We start from the raw sequence: 23,794 nt of genomic DNA, 5'->3' as shown, positions 1-23,794 counted from the left end.
ACATGCACAAACAGGACACAGGCAGATGTAGAAACGAAGTGTAGGTTATGAGAATTCGCGTAACTGATGAAGGAAATGAAATAATAATGAATGTTACAATTTCTTGCAAATAGATACAACAGTTCCCTGTGCTATATTATGCATAAATTCCAACCTGTCACACAGGAAGTAAATGAAGGGGGGATAGTCTCTTCCTCTTTTGGAAAGCATGAAATATTGAGGTGTGGTATGTACGAAGGTTGATTAAAGGTGAAGTTTTAAGCTGACCTGGAAGGAATGGTTTTCATAACAGGGATTGGTGCTCCTTCCTAAACAACTGTTAAAAGGTGGGCAGCAAAGAATAAGTCTAAGTGGGCAGCGTCGTATTTCTTTCCCGAGGACAGATTACTTCACAGAAAATCTAGCAATGACATCTGATCAGAAAAACGCACCAGGAACGTCTCCCGTGATAATCTAGCTCTGTGTGAAGCTGACGCAGAACGATTTTTGTTTAACGATTTATGAGTATGGATGAAACCCTTGTTTCACTACGACCGGTCTGAGTCCAAACAGAAGATTGCAAGTTCTTGATCACTCCACGTTCCTAAAGTTTATCCACTTTTGTAAAGGTCGCAGACCCCTGCGTATTTTACTGGCTTGTCACAGCGAAACAATGTGTTCAAATGACCCAAGTACTGTGTATATACCTCTATATAATGTAATGTCCTCAACGAAAGATTTCCATCTTAATCAATTCTTCGTGAGGCTCAGATCTTATCAATCAACCCTCGTAACTAAATGTATTACTTGCCCGTGAAGAGATCACCCGTTTAATAAACATACAGCTGTATTACACATTGTGTAATACCAAAACGCGTGCTTATGTACTCTCGGAACACGTTTTACGAACAAATATTGAAAGCTCTCGACATCCCTTGGCTTATTGAGCGACATTGCGGGTGGAGATGATAGATCACTGAGAGGAGCTTATCCACACTCGATAACCCCAGCAAACTTGTTGCTAGGCTGACGTCACATGGCATTGTTTCGCCGTTGGATCTTGCAACAAAATTCCACAACTTACGTCATCGGGTACTGTGACGTGATTGTAAACTTTGAGGTGCAAGGCCCCGTTCCACAAGGCGATCGTACTGTAGCGCAACGACAGTCGTTGGTCTAAGTTAAAGTACGTGAGTTGCGATAACCTTAGGGCTACGATAGTTTTGTGGAACGGACGCCTGAATGGTATTAAATTCATAATTATGTTTCAACTTTTGACGTGTTTGAAGTATTATTATGTTGAACTCAATTGGATTATGCCGTGGGTCATGTAGGTGTCAGCATATTCACATTCAACAGCATAATTCTAAAAAAACGCTATAAATGGCAAGTAATAAATAAAATACTAAACTCGCTCTCGTGTAAAACAAAGTTTATGAAACTCGTGAATAGTTGCGGTATCTGACTCGCTTTCGCTCGTCAGATACCACAACTATTCACTCGTTTCATAAAATTGGTATTACACGGGAGCTCGTTTAGTATTCTATATTTAGCTCATGGTATATGTAATCGCATTAGGAAAATTCGATACTATGATATTGCAATTCATCGAAAAAAAAAGTCTTTCACAGATTATGCGTTACAATAATCACTTCTTTCGAACCGTTGTGAGCGTTCTTCTTCCCTGTTGGGTAAACCACAGCGAGTAGAGGTATATGCACACAGGCCGGAGATATGTGGACGGCGAGGCTGCTTGTCTGTTGCCTGCACTGTGTATATGCAACTAGTGTCAACATATGTAAGTAAACGTTTTTCAAATGATGTCCTTTAAAGTCATTTTAATGTCTAAATGAAATATGAGATATTGATGAATAATGAATATTCGCAAAGAACAATGAAGAACGAAGCATATTGTTCTATCAGGACGTCATTTCTGGAGATTCAAACATATTTTATGACGTCAGTATATAGGACAACGTTATTTTTTAGAGGGAAGTGTCTAGTGAGGTGTTCCCCATAGATGTAACAGGGCAACGCAGATAAACGCATTGACCGAACGATAACATCCAAAAGTGAGATAGATATATCAATCGGTATTAGGAGCAAAATTACAGTAATCGACGCAACAATTGTGAGAATATTTTCGAAAGACCAATATAACCCTCATGTGCATGAAATGGACTTGTCCGACATTGCCGCGGTCTGATTCTATTCGGGGAGTCATCATTATTTAAATACGGGAAGATATGATTAAAGCGTGTACTTTTTGCTTACATCCTTAAAGAGGCTGTACGTTATATTGATATCTCATATAAGAAATATTGGGGGTGAGGAAGCTCTTCGAACCCACATTGTCGCACAGCAGCCTTTACATGTCGAGAGGTGTGAGAAGAGGCATTGTTATGAAGTAGTAGAACCCCTTTCCTCGCTGTTTTTATTTGATAGAATCTCTCAAGCGATGAAGCAAATCAGCATAGTAGGCCGGAGAAGTGGAACCATGGATTGACGTTTTGACTAGGGATCAAACTGGTAGACCCATGTTTCATCACCCGTTACTTATCTCTTTCTTAATTTGATGAAATCATCCTCACTTATCTCTAAGATGTCTCTGGCAATGCCAGTTCTTTTTTCTTAAGATCAGAATTTAGAAACTTTGTCACCCAACGAGCAGATATCTTATTCATCTGTAAATATTTATGAATAATAGTATCATTCAATCCATGGCTTAGACCTGTGTCTTCCCCGAGTTCATCAATGGTAATACGTCTACGTGACATTATAGTGTTTCTATCGCTAGATTGAATCTTCATGGATGGAAGTTGAGGGAGGTCCAGACCAAGAGTCATCATCAAGACTTGTTCATCAAGCCTTATACATAGCTGTCAAATAGTGTCCTAATAGCTGCTTTAAAAGTTGAATAGCTTTGGCTCTTATACCCATTCACTTGTGACATGCGGTCATGAATGTTTGGGGAAGTATTTTTCTCTAAAGTCAATACCTCGATGACTGCTCGGTACTCGTTCTTTTCCATTTCGGGCTGTCACTAATATACTACAGGCCTCAACAGACCAAACACTCTTGCAATGAACTACTCCAACAATGTAGTACATTGACTAGTTCACTTTTTTAATGACCCATAGTTGAAAGTTAGTCAGGCTTAGAACGTATTGACCAGCCATCGTAGATGTACTGACGTCAGCACAGAATGACATATTGATGTCGAATCAGGTAACATCCAGTAAAATTAGCTAAGCTCTATCTCCAATATATCAGAAAATGTTACCATACAAACAATACAAGGAACCTGGTTAGTGCTAAAGGATTGTACTCAAAGGATTGTGCTCCAATAACTTTTTTTTTAAAATAAATCAAATAATGAAATAACTTCATTTGATATATTTGAAACGAATTAATGGGTTCCTAGCAAGATTTTGATCAGCTTCAATGGACATAAAACAAATAATGTACAAAGTAAAAGCAGTTAAAATGTGTTTCTATAATAATAGACAGTTACAAAAAAATGTACATGTACACCAAATTCAGTATATAGCGTCATGTATCAATTCAAAAGATATCATTGATTGGCATTTTTATGTGCATGTCTACATCCTGTTTGGACATAAATACCCCTTATGCTTGTTTAATATTATTGTTTGATTTGTTGATTTGTGCCCGGTATTTTGAATTGAGGGGCATGGGTGGCCCAGTCGTCTAAACGTTTCGCTGTGCAGAGTTCCGTCCCTTGGGTACGCCAGAAACCTATGATTGTGGGTTCGAATCCCGGTTCGCCCCGACGATGCTTCTAGCTTTGTCAGAACCATATCCGTGCTTCGGTTTAATCGAAGTTGATAAACGTCTGAGACCTGCATCACTTCGGGCTTTCCTCCCACATTAAGCTGACACGCCGCGATATGACTTTAATATTGTTAAAAGTGGCGTTAAACGCATCTCACTCACTACTGTGAATTGAGATAAATGTGCAACATATGACAACATACTGTAATCAACTGAAACAACTGACTGATATTTGTGCATAGAGTTAATGGGCTCCTAACATAATTCGATATACTTTTTCTAGATGTGCGTTTTTGTCTGATTTAGTAATGAAACACCAGTCGATCGAATGTTATATTTGGTCCATGCGTGATAAGTATTGTATTGTGCAAACGTATTTTGATCACGTTCAATGGAATGCAACATATCATGTACAAAGTAAAAGCTGTTAAACGTGTTTCTATAATAATAGACAGTTACAACAAATGTATAGATACACCAGATTAAATATATAGCGTCGTATATCCGATCAAAAGATATCAATGATTGGCAGTTTTAGGAGCATGTCTACATCCTGTTTAGAGGGAAAAAAACCTTATGGTTGTTTAATATGATTGTTTGACTTGCGTCCGGTATTGTAAATTGAGGTAAATGTGCAACATATGACAACAGACTGTAATCACTACAAAGCGTTACACCTAACGCTATCAAGCTATTTTACACATTTTCTGACTTTGCGTCATCTCAAATAGATAATTTACACCAATGTCATGCTGTGCCTTCTTTGTGTTCGGCTTGATGAACGTTCTTCTGTGACAATATCCCCTATCTGTTTGTTATAAAAGAGACAAAACCATTGATTTCCCATAATATTAAGTAGCGCTTATAGTAATCCTTTGTACGACTCCGACTATCTCATAGGCATGTGTTTGTGAATCACAATCAAATAGTGATGATACCATGCTTACAAACATTTTGAAACAAAGATCTACACATCGGCAGAATGAAAACAAACAATCAAACATGGCTTTTCAAGTTAAAATAAGAACATCTTCTCAAATTAGACGATGATTTACCTGACAGTAGAATGAATTTTCCTTTTTCACAGAAGGTTCGTGATTAGCATATCCAAGTGGATATTAATTAGGCCGGGGCATTTCTTACCACGCGCCTGTAATCTGCCGAAACCGGCTCTGTGGCAAATATTAGCGACAAAACTCTTTCCATATTCATAAGAAATTTCTGCCAAAAGCAGAGTCGATTGTACGATTCCGACTATATCCTGAGCATGTTTGTATATTGGGAGCAAGAGATGACAGCGATAAGCTGTGACCGCACCACGTAGATCTCATATGCGCGACTTAGCGTTGTTTTTGGGGGACAATGAATTTGTTTTCGTGATTTTTGGACGTTTCAGTTTTGGTGAGATATTCTCTTTTTGACAGGTGATCTGACTGATTATCGGTCACACCTTGTTTGCTGACATTGTGTGGCAAATAACGACGGACTTTGATTCATTAAACTTGTCTTCACGCAATATTGCCTTTGGTTATTTCAACAGATGCACGCAATTTGACGTATTACCTTTTAAAGTGGTGATCATTAGCAAACTTGGAGTAATATATATACTTATATATCTGAAAGCAGATGTCTTGACTATGTCGCATATGTATATACCAACAGTGGATATAATTTTAAAATATGTTAATTAATCATTTGAAGCCACGGAGACAAAACACATCTTCATAAACGAGCAGGAAAACAACTGGTGGGATGCTCGGGAAAACTGTAAGATGGCGCCGAAGAGAGATCTGTATATTTCTGATACAGAGTTTCTCCCTCCAGTCGTGGAAAACTCTCTACACAGTAACAAAAGCTATTGGGTAGGAGCCATGAGGTATTCAACATGGATATGGACAGGTGAGTCTACAAAAGTAAAAGTACATGTAGTTCCCAAAGCTAAATAGATACTATATATGTATCAATGTGGCGTTGTCTATGCATTAATTGTACTTGAAGTTAGTATGTTACTGAAGCCTCTAATATATGATATTACAGAAGATGGTACCCCTCTCTACAACTATGATGGGTACAGTGCATCACCCACAACGAGCCCAAACAATGTGTCCAGTAACTCTGTTTACGAGTGTCAACTTCATTGTAAAACCAACCGTACAGTGGGCCTGAGCGTAAGAGGTTTTTTTTGTCACAAATACAATTGATCCCAAAGTGGTATATAGAATAGGATCACGTTGGTACATTTTCTTCTGTTTTGAAAACCCACACACGACACATGAAGGAAACACGAGAGGGAGGGGTACTATTTGTTAATGTAATGGATGTTGTACATGTACACCTGGATAATAAAAGATCCTCTACATATTGATATCAATGGGTTTTTTTATGACAGACGTAACAAGTTATAATATGTTTCAATGGCATTCTTGAGTTAGTGAGTGAATCAGTGAGTGAGTATGTTTTTACGCCACTTTTAGCAATATTCAAGCAATATCACAGCAGGGGACACCAGAAATGAATACACGAATACACAAAGTCACGAATACACAAAGTCATTATGTGTTTGGGTTTTGTAGGGAGTAAAGTGTTATTGTCTCGGACATTCGTACAACGTTACAAATACGAGTGCAAGAGGAATGCAGTGTCCCGGCAACCCAGATGAAATGTGTGGCGACGCGGCTGGGATGTCAGTCTATACACGTGGTACTGGTATGTGCGTCCCTACACTTATACTATATAAAATATCGGATAGTATGGTTAAAAGATTATACTCACAGGCAACATATCATCTTGTGGTATCTTCAAAGTTCACGTTGATATTGTGACAATCTAATCATCAAGATCACGCTGTTATCTTGAAGTTTCACTTCAGGTTGCTCTACGTTGTGACCATAATAGCCATATGATAATTGTCATAAACTGAACAATTCATCTCATTCAAGGTTTTACAAGTAATGTACGTGATAATTGTATGTAAATTATCACGCTGTGTCATAAATAACATGTGTATGTTTGTGTGACTTTATGTCACTTTCACCTCTTTATAGGAAACGTTGGATTTATACCGTCGGAGCTTGGCGATGTGCCGTTGCCCTGAAGACACATACAATTTCAATAACATTTGAATATCACCTCGCTTGTATACTCCTTGTGCGAAGATTTGCATATTATTCCCACAGTAAGTATGACCTATGTTATCTCACATCACTCTGTTACGTAATCGGCGTTTCCTGCAGTCTGAAATGATTTACCCAGTGACACACATGGCCAATGCGAATTTAACAAATGTAAATTTTAATCCCCAGAATCAACTAAACTGAAACGCTAATGTCAACCGAAGCTCGTAATTGTCATGCGCATGCAGATTGCAGAAAACATATCGCTTTTTAAAAGTAAATGATCTAAAATGCTAAAAAGCAGCATATGCTGGTTTCAGAATGCATTTCAAGCGTTGACATATCTAAATGTAGTGAAATTTCCTTCATGAAGTCCACAACACAATAATCATGCTAAGCATACATATCTTGTATTGTCATGGACTATCATAAAAGCATATCATCACAACGATTTTCATGATAGGAGCACTCATACAAACCCATGTATTTTGTCACTCCGTTATCTTGTGTTACCATCGGCTTCTTTCTAATTGTAAACTAAAAAGACGTTACCGGACATTGTATTTCATATGTTTGTAGATACTCCCCAGGCAAACTGCAGTGGGAGCGTGTGCGTGTCCCCATCAGCGAAAAGCCAGAAACAGATATGGACACATGCTCATTACTCAAATGATCTGATCAGACTCAACGATTCAACTGCAAAAGAGATCCAGAATATTCCAGGATCTTATAACTTTTGGATTGGGCTTGTATTGAAAGTCTCAAGGAAATGGGTTGATGGTACGTTTCATTATTTTTGTGCTTACCTGTCAGTTTAAGTTGTATAGTATTAATAGAATAAACCGCAATGGCTGAATTCAATGACATTTATATGTAAAGAGCTTTTCAGTTGGTTACAAACATATAACAACGTCTTTATTCTCAGTGTTTTAAGAATTCAGTTACATTACGAAATGAGCAAGGTCAAAGACGGAGCACTTCCATATTGTGTATGACCACCACTGGAATTAATGATAGCCTGACACTGCCGAGCGATGGAATTAACAAGAATCTCCAAGAACTATCTGGGGATGTTATTTCACTCTAGTTGCAAGGCCTACAACAAGTCCTGCAATGTATGTTACGTCGTGAAACACGCCTATCAGATTCATCCAATACATATTCAATTTGGTTCAGATCTGTTGATCTGGATGAGCACTGAAGAACTAGAATATTGTTGTTTGCTCGGAAATCGTCCGTGAATGGAAATACGTGTTGTGTTGACAATGACGTCACGTTGGTTCAGGAATGGAATGAAGTACGAGTTTGGCCAAAGGATCTCGCTGCAGTTACGAACGGCTGTAAATATGCCTGTGACGTACACAAGGTCTGTTCTTACAGTGCGAGAACACAACACATTAAATTTGCCACCTCCAAATCTGAAAACAGTTTGGCGCCAAACGTTCATCAATGTCGCTTGTATACCCGTGTTATGCCATCTGGAAGTCGTAGGAGAAATATTGATTAATAACTGTTGAGGCCATCCATTATGATTTTGGCACCATTAAAGACGAAGTTGAATGTGGTGACAGAACAAGGCCACGTACTGTACTTAGGGCTCTAATACCTGCTAATACCGACACCCCTACCCCCACCCCCTTAACCAAACGATTCCTGACGGTGTGCTCGGAAATTCTGCGAAAACCTTGGACTACAGAAGTGATACAGGGGGCGTTAAGAGGTGGCTACACAGGTGAGGTTAGCGCATGAAGCATTCATTGGTGGTCATGGTCACCCGTGGACTACCTCTAAATGATAATTTTTTTCGCGCAGCTTCAGTAAGTGTAGGCATGACTTCCAACGTTCGCTGCTTCTTGGACCCTGCATTTCTATAGACACTTGTATCATTAAAAGTTTTCGTAAACGTTGCCCATTCATGTGTAACTTTAATTGAAAGTGACACTAACGAATGGCTAACTTAATGATATAATATCAAATATGCAGAAATCATTTCAGCATTTGGTAAATTGTTAGACTTTAAAAATATGCCTGTACAAAACGGTATAAAATGGTGACTATATATTCAGAATAAAGTAAAATATGGAAACCCCACCAATCGGGCGATCACTGCGAGATTTGCTAACAAGGACGACTTCACTGGAAATGCTGCAGTTGATTGTTACATAACTATAATAATCATACACGTCTGAACAATTTCATGCAATTCGATGATTACTCTGTGCTCCAATTATGAATGTTAAGATATTCCTCTTAAATGACATTACAAAAAAGTCTACAGCAAGAAATGGGTATTTGATTTGTTTGAATAAATAGCAGTTGATGACAACAAATATCTAGACAGCAACAGCATAGAACCAAGTATATTCATCTGTTTACGTAAGTTTGTACAACAATTTACATAACTATGTAAATATGAATGCTGGTTGGATTGTACAGACTGTGGATTATTGTATGTTTTCAGAACAAGACGCCAATGCCTAGCTTTGAAAAACAACCATGGCAAATGGAAGCGGTACTGGGTGTCATGCAGTTTTCGCCTTGCGTCTATCTGTGAAGGTAATTAGCATGAGAGATACAAATGTAGTTGTACACAATGGTAAGTAGGAGTGGATTCTCTTTAATCCATTTTTTCCGTTCGTTGAATCATCAACATCAACATGCCTAGCTTTGAAAAGAAAATGGCGTATGAATACTTTTCTTTCTTCAGATCTTGTTACTGGTACCCTCTTTTTCATTTAGCAACCCAACCCCCTTCTCATTCATAGTCGTATTCATTCAAAAATATAGATTTGGTTATATTGTCAGATATCCTGATTCATTTTCCCATTACCACACACCTAATCAAATTATTGCATTCAGCCTAAACATTTTGTATGTACCAAATTTTGGATGTTTATACGGGACTATTACACTTGTCATATCACCTGCCCCATCATAGCTGAAATAGCAACGCCATCTTTGTCAACAGTTTCCACTGTTCATCCCTCTCATCCCACCACAGACGGTCCATCAACTGATAGTCAGAAGGGTAAGTGGTCACTGCAGGGGGTTACCCTGTCATAATAGCGCTCGCTCGCCACGCTGAAGACCAGTGTTCGATTCCTAATGTTTGAATATTGTTGTTAAGTGGTGTAAAACCACATCTATCATCACAATTCCCCATAACAGTATTATCAACAGTCCATAATGAAAGTGATAAAGAATTCAGTTTCATTGAAAATTGTTTGTATGCAGTAGTACTCAATATTCCACAAAGCGACTTAGCTTAACGTTAGTGAGTGAGTATGAGTTTGCGCAGATTGTAGCAATATTCCAGTTTTATCAGGCGGGGAAACCAGATATGGGCACTCAGCTCTACAACTATTGTTAGTGTTTAATCATCTCAGCTCTGATTGGAACAGGCCCCTTGTCAAGATTGCATGACATATCATTATATATTGTGTACTTTAATAGTTGTAGCAGTTTTCGGTGTGCATTCCATAGTGATCGTTTACTTCAATATAGTATACATACTTACTGGACATGCCCAATATTTCTTGGGTAAACTAGTATGTGCGTTCAACATATTTATTTAGTTTTTGACATCTAACATTTCCTTTTTGTCCAGGTGTAATCATAGGGCTGGCTGCAGGCTATGTGGTTTTCGCCTGATAGTCGTCACTCTTGTATTTCTTCTGCAAAGGTGAGGTTCCTAGCAGCACTTCTTTAAATAGCGAAAAGAAACCAGAATCTGAAGAATGAATTCGTTTGTCAGATACCATTCCGGACATGTAATTTGTTAATTTTTGTATTAATGTCGGGGCTTGTGATGCTTATTTAAATCTTTGAAACAACAAGTTTGATAAATTAGACAATTTCTACATGTATCACTGTAACAGGATGGTTTACCCATATCCATACCCATTTTATCTTTAGCTATCTCTACTGCTATTGATATAGCAATGCTGTACATTCCTGTGTGAAAATGATATGTTACACGCACATATCGGACAAACATTGAAATAACCACATTCCACACTAGTGCATCCATTAACAAACATATGTTTTCGCCAAATTCATACCTTTAAATGAGTAGCATGACAATTTTGTCAGTGTTGAGGACAGGATACAAGCCCCTGAGGTAAATGTTCAGCTATATCTCTTATATATATATAGATTTAGATTTAGATTTCACACTAATGCTTATTACAACTTAAAAAAATATGTCTTCTACCTAGGAGTCAGATACACAAAACTACAACTGAACGTGAAGTAGTTTAAGCTGACTGCAGTGTTGACCACGCCCACGAAGAGTTCTTTCAATTTCCCTGTATCTTTTCATTGTAAGTCATGAAATATGAAATATGTGTAGGTGTATTGAGATGTAGTAATAATCGAATATACTTGTGCTATCTACCCTCGATAATGTACAGTGCAGGAAGTGCGTCTTGGGTCACAGATGACACTGGCAATTATAAAACGATACACGACACTGAAAACAATTACGAATTTTGGGAATCTGAATGTACATGTGTGTAGAAAATTAACTTCATTTCATTCTAGATGTCATTTTATGTTATAAATTGAAGAGAAATGTATTATCCTGATGTTTACACCTAAGACCTCTTTATGAAGTCATCTGAATGGCGTTGTCATCGAAGGACATACTGATTTTTTGAATTAAAAAGAGTGTACCCAAATCTTCCATGTGATGAAATTCATTTAGTTGTTTGTTTGCTGTGTTAACGTCACGGTCAACATTATTAAAATTTTATTACGACTGGCCATAAATAGTCAAGTTTAGGCCAGGCAAAAACAATGGTTGACAGCGTGGACAACGTACAGATTGACGTCATGTTGACGCTGTTAACTTCAAGAAGTGGCTTCCAATAAAACTGCCGGGAAAAAGATGTATTTCTCAATGTTTGATGGGCAGATTGAAAGCAGGCATTGTTATGATCAGTTTGAGCTGGTTCACAGATACCATGTGCAGAAATAACACCTGGTAACGTTTTGGTAACGTTTGCAATGTTTAGGTGAAATTAAATTTTCAAGTGTAATGTTTTCTGATTCACGTCAGTTTAGAAGTGATGGCTTGCAAATACAAAGAATCCTGCCATTCGTTTCGTAAATCAGTGTGATAAAATCACGTTATAATCCCCACATATCTTTTTCTATATTGTAAAAATAGTTTAGTATAAATTTATATGTTGTCCCGTGCGTCTGATAACGGGTCTACAGTCTTGTAATGGTTCTTAGTGCAACATAGAAAAACCTGGCTACGGCCAACGATGATTCGGCCGATGTCGTTGTTGCGTTGGGCTTCTGTCAGTCATGGCCTGTTTTCGCTTGCCGTAAGATTGTGATGGCATGCACATGAGAATCCCAACTTTTTTATTGCACAACACGTGATGTTGCACGTGCTCTCATATGGTTGTGTTTTTGCGATTTTTCCATGTTTTCACCAGATTTCTGCAGTAAATCAATTTTCCATACAAAAAAATCCCAATCAATGCAGAAATGACCAATTAGTTTTGTACGGATATCGTCATCACTCTGTCAGATATTTACGATTTTACTACTTTTGCGTTTCTTGTTTTTGCAGATTATATATGTTTACCAATGCACGTTTCTTGTTACGCCTACAGACAGAACAGCGTGTTTCTACTGAATGTTCATATTTACCATATTCGCACATGATAACTGGATACGCATTATTTTGTCACTATTTTCATTTAGCACCAAAAACGGGTCTTTGTCATTTACAGAAAATTTAGAAAAGAATTATCATTTTTCTATGTTTTGGTTAGGAACTTTCTTAGTACTATTTAAGCATTTTAATTGTATGCACTATTTAAATGACTTGAGAAATTGAACGTAGTTTGTCTTTCCCTTTTTGCGAAGTAATATTCGAGAAGTTTGAGTCTTTGATGTCTACATTTCACATTTTTTTTAGATACAATCAATTTCGAGCATGCTCTTTTTACGAAGACTTTAAAGAGTGTCCAAAAAGTGTCGTAAAACGTATAGCATGCAAAGCCTTAGTAAAACTTTTAAAACGTTTTATGGTGAACACGTAAAGAACATGATGTCCGATGCTATTACCAACTTTGACCGTGTGTTCCCGTGTGATGTACCATACGTTTGTTTAGGGGAAGACTCGATTTGCCTTCGCATGTGATTGTTTCGGATGCCACCGGTGGAGCAGGATACTCTCACCTTTGTTCAGAACACCTGGCATCATCACTTTTTATAGTGATTCATTACAAAGGCGTATGCTATAGTTGGAATCGTACGATGGACTCTGCTCTTAGCAGATATTTCTTATAATTATGGTAAATAAAATTATGTTTCACGTAACTATCATCTATCGTTTTTTCTTCCCAAAATGTATTGCCACACATACTTTGAATATTGTGCTTACAGTTATCTGCATTTGATGAGCTATTATTGTAAATGTTACAATTTAAAAATGCCTACCAACAATCACGATAAAGAAGTACTTTTATATACATATTGGCTTGAGCGGTGGTGCGGCCGTCGAATTCTGCTGTTTCAATCAGAGGTGGTAAAGGTGATTTGATACATCTGATTGATCAATCGGAATGAAGTATTTTCCATATTCATGCCAGGGCGTAAACCTGTAAATAATCTAATCTGGGCCAGACAAACTAGCGATTGATAGCATAAGCAACGTCCAACGCCGTTGGGTACGATGACACGCAATCACTCATTCACACTCAATCACACACGATCACACCCGATCTTACAGCAAGCACGAGTTGCATGAGGACCAATCGTATCAAGATTGCCCCATGGGTTCTACGATACGCTTATGTTAGACATGATCAGTATTATCAAGGCAGCCTATTGACGAAGCTGTCTTATCGCTAACATTGGCGTAAAAGATTCGTAGTGAAAAATATCTTAGCTAAGTCTATTCTCGAGGCTGTTTTAGCTCTCAGTTACAACAAAAAAGGCGGGCCTCTCTCAGGAGCTTACGACAAGTAAAATGGGGGCCAAAAGACGAAAACTGTTCGACAGTAAGGGTCTATTGTATCATTTCTGACCACAAAATCGCGTGTTTTCCACTTACACTTTCAAAACACGAACAACAGATCACAGTAAACACCGATAATGACTTTTGCCTAACGGCTAGTCGATAGCAGATGGTAGCTTGACGATCATTCCATACAAAATGTTACGTGAAACAATATAAAATTATTTAGTCCATGAATGAATATTCCAGTACGAGTGATAAAAACAGTTTTAGTGTAAAAAATATTTTAGATATATAAAGTCGATTTTTAACCTAATTAGGTTGAATCACATTGCATAAACCGCGTCGCAGTTGCGGGACATCTTCGACTGTTGAGGATTTCCTTCTCACACTTGGCAAAAGGATGTATGTTGATTGTGTTTCTTGCAAACCTCCATTTCAGGGAATTTCATGACCTGGTAGATTGTTTCATTTTGCTGCGCGTTCGGTTCCAAATTCAATTTAGCGGGGTTAAATCTACAGGTAACCTAGCTCTACATTGAAAACACAGTTTGTTTATCTCCTAAATGTTACGATTTCCTCCAAATAAATAAAAGAGTTCTCCGCGTTATAATATACATAGATGCACATGTGTCACATACCAAAACGGCAAATGAAGGGGATGTCTTTTCCTCTATTGCAAATCATGAAATATTGGGGTGATAGTGAAAACTCAGTTTCCTCCTGCTTCAGCGACTCTGTTGAACAGTTAGTGAGTGAGTATGGTTTTACGCCGCTTTTAGCAATATTCCATCCATATCACGGCGGGGGAAACCAGAAATGGGCTTCACATATTGTACCCATGTCAGGAATCGAACCCGGTCTCCGGCGTGACGAGCGAACGCTTTAACCACTAGGTTACCCGTCCGCCCCCATTTGAACAGACCAACAGATAGTACAAAACATACATCAACAGGATCTGGGATACAGTAGGTTTTCCGCTCTGTTTTCCGAATCTGCGTTCTACTTCCCTGTTGGGTTCACCACCACGAGTAGATGCATGACACACAGTCCGGAGACATGTGGACCGCGAGGCTGCTTGTCTGCTACATGCACTGTGTATATGCAACTAGTGTCAACATATGTAAGTAAACCTAATCACTTACTGTACGTTATAGTCCTCTTAATGTTTCGGTGTTTCATTTCTGTAATGTTGTACATGTGGAGTTCAAGATGTTGAATGTGGTTATGTAATCTACATCATAGCTTGGCTACATACATATGGTTTGTGTCTAAGCCTTCAGTGTAAAAACTATCATCTATCACACTTTATACTTGGCATCTCGGAGAATGAAATCTTTCGTGAACATTTTGTTCTTACATTTAATACATTTAACCTTTTTAACGATTCATGTGTCACGATATGATCTTGTAGTTCACATCTGAGAACGTAGCGCTTTTATAAAAAGATATTCGGCATTATTCGGTTGACTATATTCATTCCTGTCCCTGCTCTGTGTCACTCCAGTGTGGGATTCGGTGTCATTGAGGTTTCAGTTTTCCTCACCCACCTTATATACGTTACACAAATATCGATCTACCAATGGTGAGGAAATAGAGGGTTCGAACTGACACGGGGATATTTGATGAAGATGCAATGTTTTTGAAACATCAGATGTGTACTGTAACATTTCAAACCATTGTTGACAGGAAGCATCCTGATGTACATATGATATGAACATATTGAGATGTGAACTCTTATTTGTATCCTAGTCTGTTATTTGTATTCAAACCTTAAGTTTGTGAATTGTATGCCATCCACGCAAGGAAGTAAAACAAACTGGCTTATTTGAAGTTTTGATGACCAGCATTAATATTGTTATCAATAAAACTATATCTTCTCTTGTGTTCATTCCCATAGAGGAATTAAAATTAATACATAAATATACACAGTCAGGTTGGTTTCGTACATCATTAGCGATCCTTTTTCAAACATTACTGTAACTGACTCTATTTATGACTCCATTACGAACTGTGACATCATGGCAACTTCAGTCTCAACACAAGCAGTTTGCACTAGCTGGGAAGGACGTCTTCCTTTCCAAGCCTCTTGGGTGTTCTGTCCCGAGGCTACCTCTCCACCTGTTTTCTATTATTTGTATTATATTATGTATTGTATTATTTATATTATATTAAAACAGGACATGATCTAACTGATTGGACAAAGGGTGTTATTGTCCATTTTCACCTTAAAGGTAGTAAGACTATCGTCGATAATTTTAGAGGAATTATTCTTCTCTCGTGAATTATTTAGCAGCTGGGCTTATAGAGTGGTGTGAGAACTGTTCGGTCCTTGTCGAAGAGCAGTCTGGTTTTAGAAGAAAAAAACAGTACCACAGATTCTATTTTCGTGTAACACGGTCTTATAAATATAGCATTGTGTAAAGTTTTAAGTTATAATCTGCTCGTATTGATTTTCGTAAACGATTGATTTTGTGAATAGACAAGCATTGTGGCAGGCACAAGTTAAATTTATTGTGTTGTAGTTCCAAATTGCTCTCTTTATTTCGTAACATGTATAGAGATGTCAAGTCATGTGTCAAATCAGTTGATGGTAACTGCACAGAATTTTTTCAGTTCGTTTACGGGTGTCCGACAAGGAGACAATTTATCGCCGATTCTATTTTCGCTTTTCATTTTGATATTGTCAGTGACTTGTCTGTTTCTCAAGAGTTTGGAGTAATTATTCTTCACATCCGGTTGTTTTTTACTGATGTTTCCCGACGGCATGGTTCTTATTAGCACACAATACAAGAACCACTATGCAGTAAACAGATAATAATTATTATCATAAAGTATTTCTGTGACAGGAGTACACAACTCATTAAGTGTTTGATCATTTATAGGGGACCAGCTGTTATTGTCTCGACAATTCGTATGAAGTCCCAAATATCAGTGCAGCAGGTGAGATGCAGTGTCCGGGTAACCTGGATGAAAAATGTGGCAACCATGCCGGAATGTCAGTCTACACACGCGGTACTGGTATGTGCGTCCTTCCACATTCCTATAAAACATCGGATGGGATTGTTAACAGATTATACTATACATGTTTTGCTTTAGTTACAGACATACGTTGCTACAGTTTCTCTCAGTTGTCCTGTATTTTATCTTGTCAATTGAAGTGGCATATGGTAATGGTTACAAAGTGTAGGTTATACTCCTCATTCAAGCTTTTACTTATAGCGTACAAAGTACGTCATTTTCATTATATCAATGATGATTCATAATTAATTTATGTAAGTTCCCCCTGAACTTTATGTCCCTGTCACCTATTTGTAGGAAACATTGGGTTTATTCCGACCAGAAATCGGATATGTGCCTATTATGGAAGAAAAAAGGGGAGATCAACAATACAACTAGACTTTTCCAACAACTGTATAGTAAAAAACCGAAGATTTGCATATTATGCAAACAGTGAGTATAACCTTTTCATTTTAAAGAACGTTCATTCTTATATCTCTGTCACTTGTATGACAAGCTCAAAAAGATCATCTCAATGATTTTAATAATATCAGCACACGTAAGCCCTCGGATTGTGCTTTACTGTATCTTCTTGTGTGACAATTGATTACTTTTCACATTTTACAAAAAACGTTGTCATACATTGTACTTCATACTTTTGCAGATACTTCCCAGATACATTGTCCTAGGAGCATGTGTGTTTCCCTATCAGATACAAACCACAAGCAGTCATGGATGCAAGCTGATCACACAAGTGATTTGATCAAACTGAACACTTCTACTGCAAGTGATATCCTGAATGAAACTAACTTTTGGATAGGGCTTGTGTCGAACATCTCAAGGAAATGGGTTGATGGTACGTTATTTTGTATAGTTTGTGTTAAATGTCAATTGAATGGTATTCTATTCAAACAATGAAACGCATAGCTGAATTTAACTATATTTATTATATAAAAAGCTGCATATTTTGAGTACAGTTTTTTGGATTCATTCAAAATTACGAAATGAGTAACGTCCCTGCGTTACAAAGGTCAAGGACACAGCACTTAATATTGTGTATGACAACCTTAGAATGAATGACTCTGACTTTGCCGACCAATGGAATCAACAAGAGTCCGCATGAGCTGTCTAGGGATGTTATTCCAATCGTGTAGCAAGGCCAACAACACGTCTTACAACGACGAGGCTCTGTTCAACCTAGTCGTACACGCCTATCAAGTTCGTTCCACGCATGTTAAATTGGGTTCAGATCTGGTGATATGGATGGCCACAGAAGAGCAGAAATATTGTTCTGTGCCAAGAAAACAGTTGTTAATAGAGTGTTGTCGGGCGTTGTCATGCTGACAGACGACATTCTGTTGTTTTATGAGTGAAATACGTGTGGCCGAATGATCTCGTTGCAGTAACGAACGGCTGATAAGGTGCCTGGGACAAGGACTGTTCCAATAGTGTATGAGACCACACCATAACATTAGCAGCCCCATATCTGTCCACCTATTGAACACAGTTTGGCGCGAAACGTTCATTACGAAGCCTGTATAGTCGTGCTATGCAATCTGGACGTCGAAGAACAATTATCGATTCATCGCTGAAAACAACATCCTCGATCGCTATCGGGGCCATCCGGGATGATTTTGGCATGACGTAAGCGGATTAAGCTGTCCTTAGTGGTCGTGGTCCCGTAGTCTTCCAGGACGAAGGTCTTCCAGCCAGAAGCAGGTCACGCGTTGTTCCTTGTGCTAAGTAAGGGTGCTAAAGTCACCCTATGGTTCTCTGTGAAACGCCTTGCCACGACTGACAGAGATTCGCCAGCCAATGGCATATTTTCGTTCAGCCTCACTTTGTCCACGCATCACATCGCTCACTGCTCTGGCACTGCACATTAATAGACACAGTGCGCGTGTATCACGTGCATGACAAGTTTTATAATATTCACGGGACTTTCATATTTATGCTGTTTCTTTCAAATTTCATATTTTACGTTCTGGTGCAAACGCTCTGTATTCGAGCGGTCAATGAAAATCAATATGTGTGAAGACCATCAATATGCATATTGTGAAACCACCTATTGATATTGATACTCAACTCTGAATCATTTACTGTGCTTTTCTCTTTTGGAGTAGTATACGTCACGAGATAAGAAAGGCGACTATGCTTGTCGTAAAAGGCGACTAACGGGATCGGGTGGTCAGGCTAGCTGACTTGGTTGATGCAATGTCATCGATCCCAACAAACCAACCAACCAACATGAGACAAGAAACGTGTAACATGTACGAAGTGGTAACCTCATAGCTGCACTAATAGTTGAAACATACCTCTTGTATTGTCAGGTCACTTAAATTCTCACATAGTTTTCATTCTGTAAAGTAAACATAACTGATTATTGTTGCATAGTTGCGTTGTTGGTAAAAGAGTACAGTGTAAAAGCAAAACGTAGAAACAAAGAGTGTCACAGATTATATCTGGGAACTTACATGAATCAAGTTAAGACTTTGTAGATTTAAAGCAATATAACTTATTCGTAAACTTCACCCATTTAAGAATAACTGACCAATGAACGTTGCATCAGTGTATGTCTCAATGGTATGATATTATATGTGGCAGAAATCATTCAGTGTCTGGTGAATTGCTAGACTTAAATATATGCCAATGTTCAGCACAAACTGGGGGAGAATGCGTGCTGCATATGCTGTATATTGTTAAATATCGTTAGTTCGAATCCCGTTATTCCGGGAACCCCATCTTTCGTGGATCACTGGGAACCTTGCTAATCCGCATTTTTGTGTAGTTAACGCTGCGTCTGGATTGACGATGTTTCAGTGGGTAGCAAATAATCGGTTGTTCCGCACACAACAATCACAAAAACATACAATCTGAACTACATAATGTATTTTAATCATCAATGTATGCAACAATAACGCATGTCAACATATCTTTTTGTGGCATTACAAAACCTTTACACCGGAAGTGGGTCTCTGTTTTGTCAACTGAATAATATTAAGAACCAAGTGTATTGAACTAATTCCTTTAAGTGAGTACAACCTTTTCCATAACCATGACAATAAGAAATATTTAGTACAGATGGTTCCATTGAACAATCAATTTCTTGTTGTATTCTTCCAGGACAAGAGGCCAATGGATACGATGAATACTTTCCGTTCATTGTTTCACCAATAACAACATGCCTAGCTTTGATGAACGCTCATGACACATGGAGGCCACACTGGGTGCCATGCGGGTTTCCCCTTGCTTCTATTTGTGAAGGTAAATAGCATGCGAGACGAATATGTTGTTTAACATAATGGCACATAGGACTGGGTTCACTTAAGGAGCTGGGCCCCGTTCCACAAAGCGACCGTAGGGCGTAAGCCTATGTTAAAGTACGGGAGTTATGATCATCTCAGCGCTAAGATCGCTTTGTGGGACGGGGCCCTGGGCATTTGTTTGGTTTATTTTGTTTTTTGTTAATTCTTTTTTCTTCTTTTTTTTTTTTTTTTTTTTTGGGGGGGGGGGGGGGGGGGGGGGGGGGGAGGGGAGGGGAGGGGACGACGAGATAGATTTTAGGTCATAATTTGCCCCCCCTTCCTTAATTTACTCCCTTCTCCCTCCGTCAACACTACACGTGTTGTTATCACGCCCATTATGATTAAACTTTAAATGGATAGGTTCCACCTGGTTATTATCCCTAGTTGAAGGGTATCCACAGAAAATGCCCGGTCTACTGTATACCAGCGTTGAACCGTTTCGTACAAACTGATATGTTTGATATCTAAATGATCATTTACAAATATAGCTTTTCATAAATGGTCAGATGTCCTTAAATGAATTCCTATTACCACTACAGCTCAAGCAACTGCATTCAGTTAAATGATTTTGTATGAACCGAATGTTGAATGTTTATACGAGACTTTTTCACTTGCTTATCACCTCTGCATCATGGCTAAACTAGCAACGTCATCTTTGTCAACAGTTTCCAGGACTGATCCCTCCCATCCCACCACAGACGTTCCGTCAGCTGTTGACAGTCAGAAGGGTAAGTGGTCACTGCAGAGGATAACCCTGTCCTAAAGCGCTCGCTCGTCAAACTTAATACCGGGGTTCGATTCCTAATATTGTTAAAAGTTGCTTAAAACTACGCCCATCAACATAATTACTAATTACAGTGTCATTAAGCTTTCCATAATGAAAACGATGTAGAATACAGTTACTAATCTCTCTATCCTTACAATATTACTTAGTAGTTCACAAAGCGACTTAGCTCTACATGAGTGAGTGAGTATGTTTGTTCGCCGCTTTTAGCAATATTCCAGCAATATCACAACTGGGCATACAAGATATGGGCACTCAGCTGTACGGCTGTTAGTGTATGTTAAAGTAACATCTTAGCGCAAGGATCTGTGTTTGGAACGAACCCCTGGTTATGTTTGGTCCTGGGATCTACATTTCCGTCGGAGTATACAGCTACAAACGTTTTCCCATGCTAAAGAAAAGTTGGCCATTTTGCTGCCTCTTGGGTTTTGTTTATAATGTTTTCACCAAATGTTAATTATCTACTATGAGCCATATAAGATGAATTATTGAACATACATATACGTGCACAGTGAGTATATCATATATATGCTTTTAACATTCTTTGTTATTTGCCGGACTTCTTGCGGAAGGTAGTTGTCATAGTTCCGTGCTTTACGTTGTGCACACGGTCACAAATCAGGCAAAATTCAGCAACATTGATCGTGGAGATTAGATTGATTGGTCCGTGTTCGGCAGCTTGACTCGTGAGGATTCTGGGGCTTCGATCCTGGCGTACACTGAAACAAACCTTACATGCATCTCCTTAGACAAGATATTTTGTTCGAAATATGCCTCGGTTCACCCAGTAGTGAATGGTTACCAGGAAGGGAGAGAACGTAGTGTGTATGTAAACCTAGTCTTATGAGAGCTTGTGTTGTGTTCTCCCCTCGAGCTGAAAATATAATGCACACTGAACGCGTACAGATAATAATGTAATACAATGACCAGGTTGCGTTGATATTGAATGAATGAGTCAGCTTAATGAAACTATATAAATAAAATGTACTCAATAAAACTGCCTCATGTTGTTCATACAATTCATACAGTTTGTATCCAGGTGATCTTAAAACCGTGTTAAGAAAGTAATCTTCTCGGCTACTTCATGTAACAAATCATGTCATACATGTATGTGTGGATCAAGGTAAGTTTGATTCTGAGTACTGGATGTCACCAACCAGTGCTCATTGTTTACAACCTGATAAAAATAAGGTGCATAACTGTGATATCTGAGGCTACAAATGATACGGGAGAAATCGAAACATTATGTATAAAAGTGGTTCATGTACTGAAACTAAGAGTACAATTTATGTAACAATGTTACTATCAAATCTTTAATTGATAGGGTCAAAAAACCTACATTTTCAGTTTGTCTACCTGGGCAACTGATAAAAACGTCTTCCGCCAGCACTGTCCACATTTTGAAGAAAGCAGCTCGGTGCTGCCATGTACAGGGTGTCCTAAGACACGCCATCAACCAAGTCTGACGCCTGATGCGTTAACAATCACGGAATATCCACGGGGTATGGTATGTGACAAAACAATCGACCTTTTGATATGTAATAGAATATAAATATTTAAGAATTTGGATTTGGCCAAGAAGTTTAACATTAGCTCCAGGTATAGCGATGATCTTATATCAATCAATAACTATCAAATAGCTAATTCCCTTCCATCGAATTTCCCACTAGAACAAGAAATTAAGGAGACCAGTGAGACCACCTCACTCTGTTTCATATTTAGATCTATGCATAAATATTCATAGTGACAAAACACTCTCCACAAGACTGTATGACAAGAGGGGTGACTTCACCTTTCCAATAGTCAACTTTCCCATTATGTCGAGCTATATTCCTGCAGCCCCAGCCCTTGGTGTCTACATTTCAAAACTTTTGAGGTAAAATCGAGCATGCTATTTCAACCAAGATATCAACTTACCCAGAAGTTGTTTGATCAAGGTTACAACATTCAAGGCCTCAGTTAAACTTTCAAAAACTTTTATGGAAGACATGTAGAGGACATTTCATCAGTGACAAAAATTGTATCCGATGCAATTCCCTATTTTAAACCAAATGTTCCCGTGTGTTTTCAGGCGAACATTTGACTTGCCTTCGCATGTGTTTGTGACGCGTGCCACCGGTTGGGCAGGATACTCTCACCTTTCGCGAACACCAAGTATCATCACTATTTGATAGTGATTCATGAACGCATGTTTAGATACAGTCGGAATCTTAAAATCGATTGTGCTTTTTGATGGGATTTCTTATGAAATGGCTTTGTCGCTTTTACTTGTAGCAAGCACAGGCAGCATAAGGTCCAGTTGTATTCCGGAAACCCCATGGGTCTAAGCAATGGTTACGTTAGTCGTGATCTGTATCATTCGGGTGTCTTGCATCAGTTTAAACATAGAACTGTTTGTTCCTTGAACCGGCTACACTATAAAACTCCAAGGTTGTCAACGATAGACGCTTCATGACATCGTACGGTGCTTTCATCGCCATCTGATATACAACATTTATCTCAATCACACATTTCTTCTAAAGACGATTGGTTATTGTGTTCTTGTATAACCCAAAATGCTAACAGGCCGGTGCATACGTCTGGTGACTACTAAGCAAAATAAAACATTCAGTTATTCTTAAGTCTCTTTGCTAATCGATAACTTGAACATTACATAAATGTCCCTGTGAACGAGGCACTCAACATGGCAATGCAACATATGGTATAGGGTGTACAATCAATCACTTTAAGCCCGTAAATTGGGATTCAATACAAGTAGAAAACATTACACCTGGCAAGAATAAAACAAAACAAGACTTAACTTCTTCAGTTTCGCGACTACAGTTATATTGTATCATAA

General features: G+C 38.4%; 1 protein-coding gene across 1 annotated transcript; it reads left to right on the top strand.

Moving 5' to 3' along the window:
* The first annotated feature begins 1,702 nt into the window (after positions 1 to 1,702).
* LOC124120083 lies at positions 1,703 to 20,934 on the top strand. Its single transcript, XM_048403402.1, has 8 exons — positions 1,703 to 1,777; positions 5,476 to 5,673; positions 5,812 to 5,942; positions 16,752 to 16,887; positions 17,185 to 17,319; positions 17,531 to 17,722; positions 19,990 to 20,130; positions 20,837 to 20,934. The coding sequence occupies exons 1-8, from the start codon at positions 1,714 to 1,716 to the stop codon at positions 20,932 to 20,934; spliced, it is 1,095 nt and encodes a 364-aa protein (XP_048259359.1). The 5' UTR covers positions 1,703 to 1,713.
* Positions 20,935 to 23,794: the final 2,860 nt, after the last annotated feature.

This window comes from Haliotis rufescens, unplaced genomic scaffold, assembly GCF_023055435.1.
Source record: "Haliotis rufescens isolate VD_foot unplaced genomic scaffold, xgHalRufe1.0.p SCAF_3, whole genome shotgun sequence".
Lineage (NCBI taxonomy): Eukaryota > Metazoa > Mollusca > Gastropoda > Lepetellida > Haliotidae > Haliotis > Haliotis rufescens.
The sequence above is the reverse complement of the archived record's forward strand: the minus strand, read 5'-3'. Positions and strand labels throughout refer to the sequence as shown.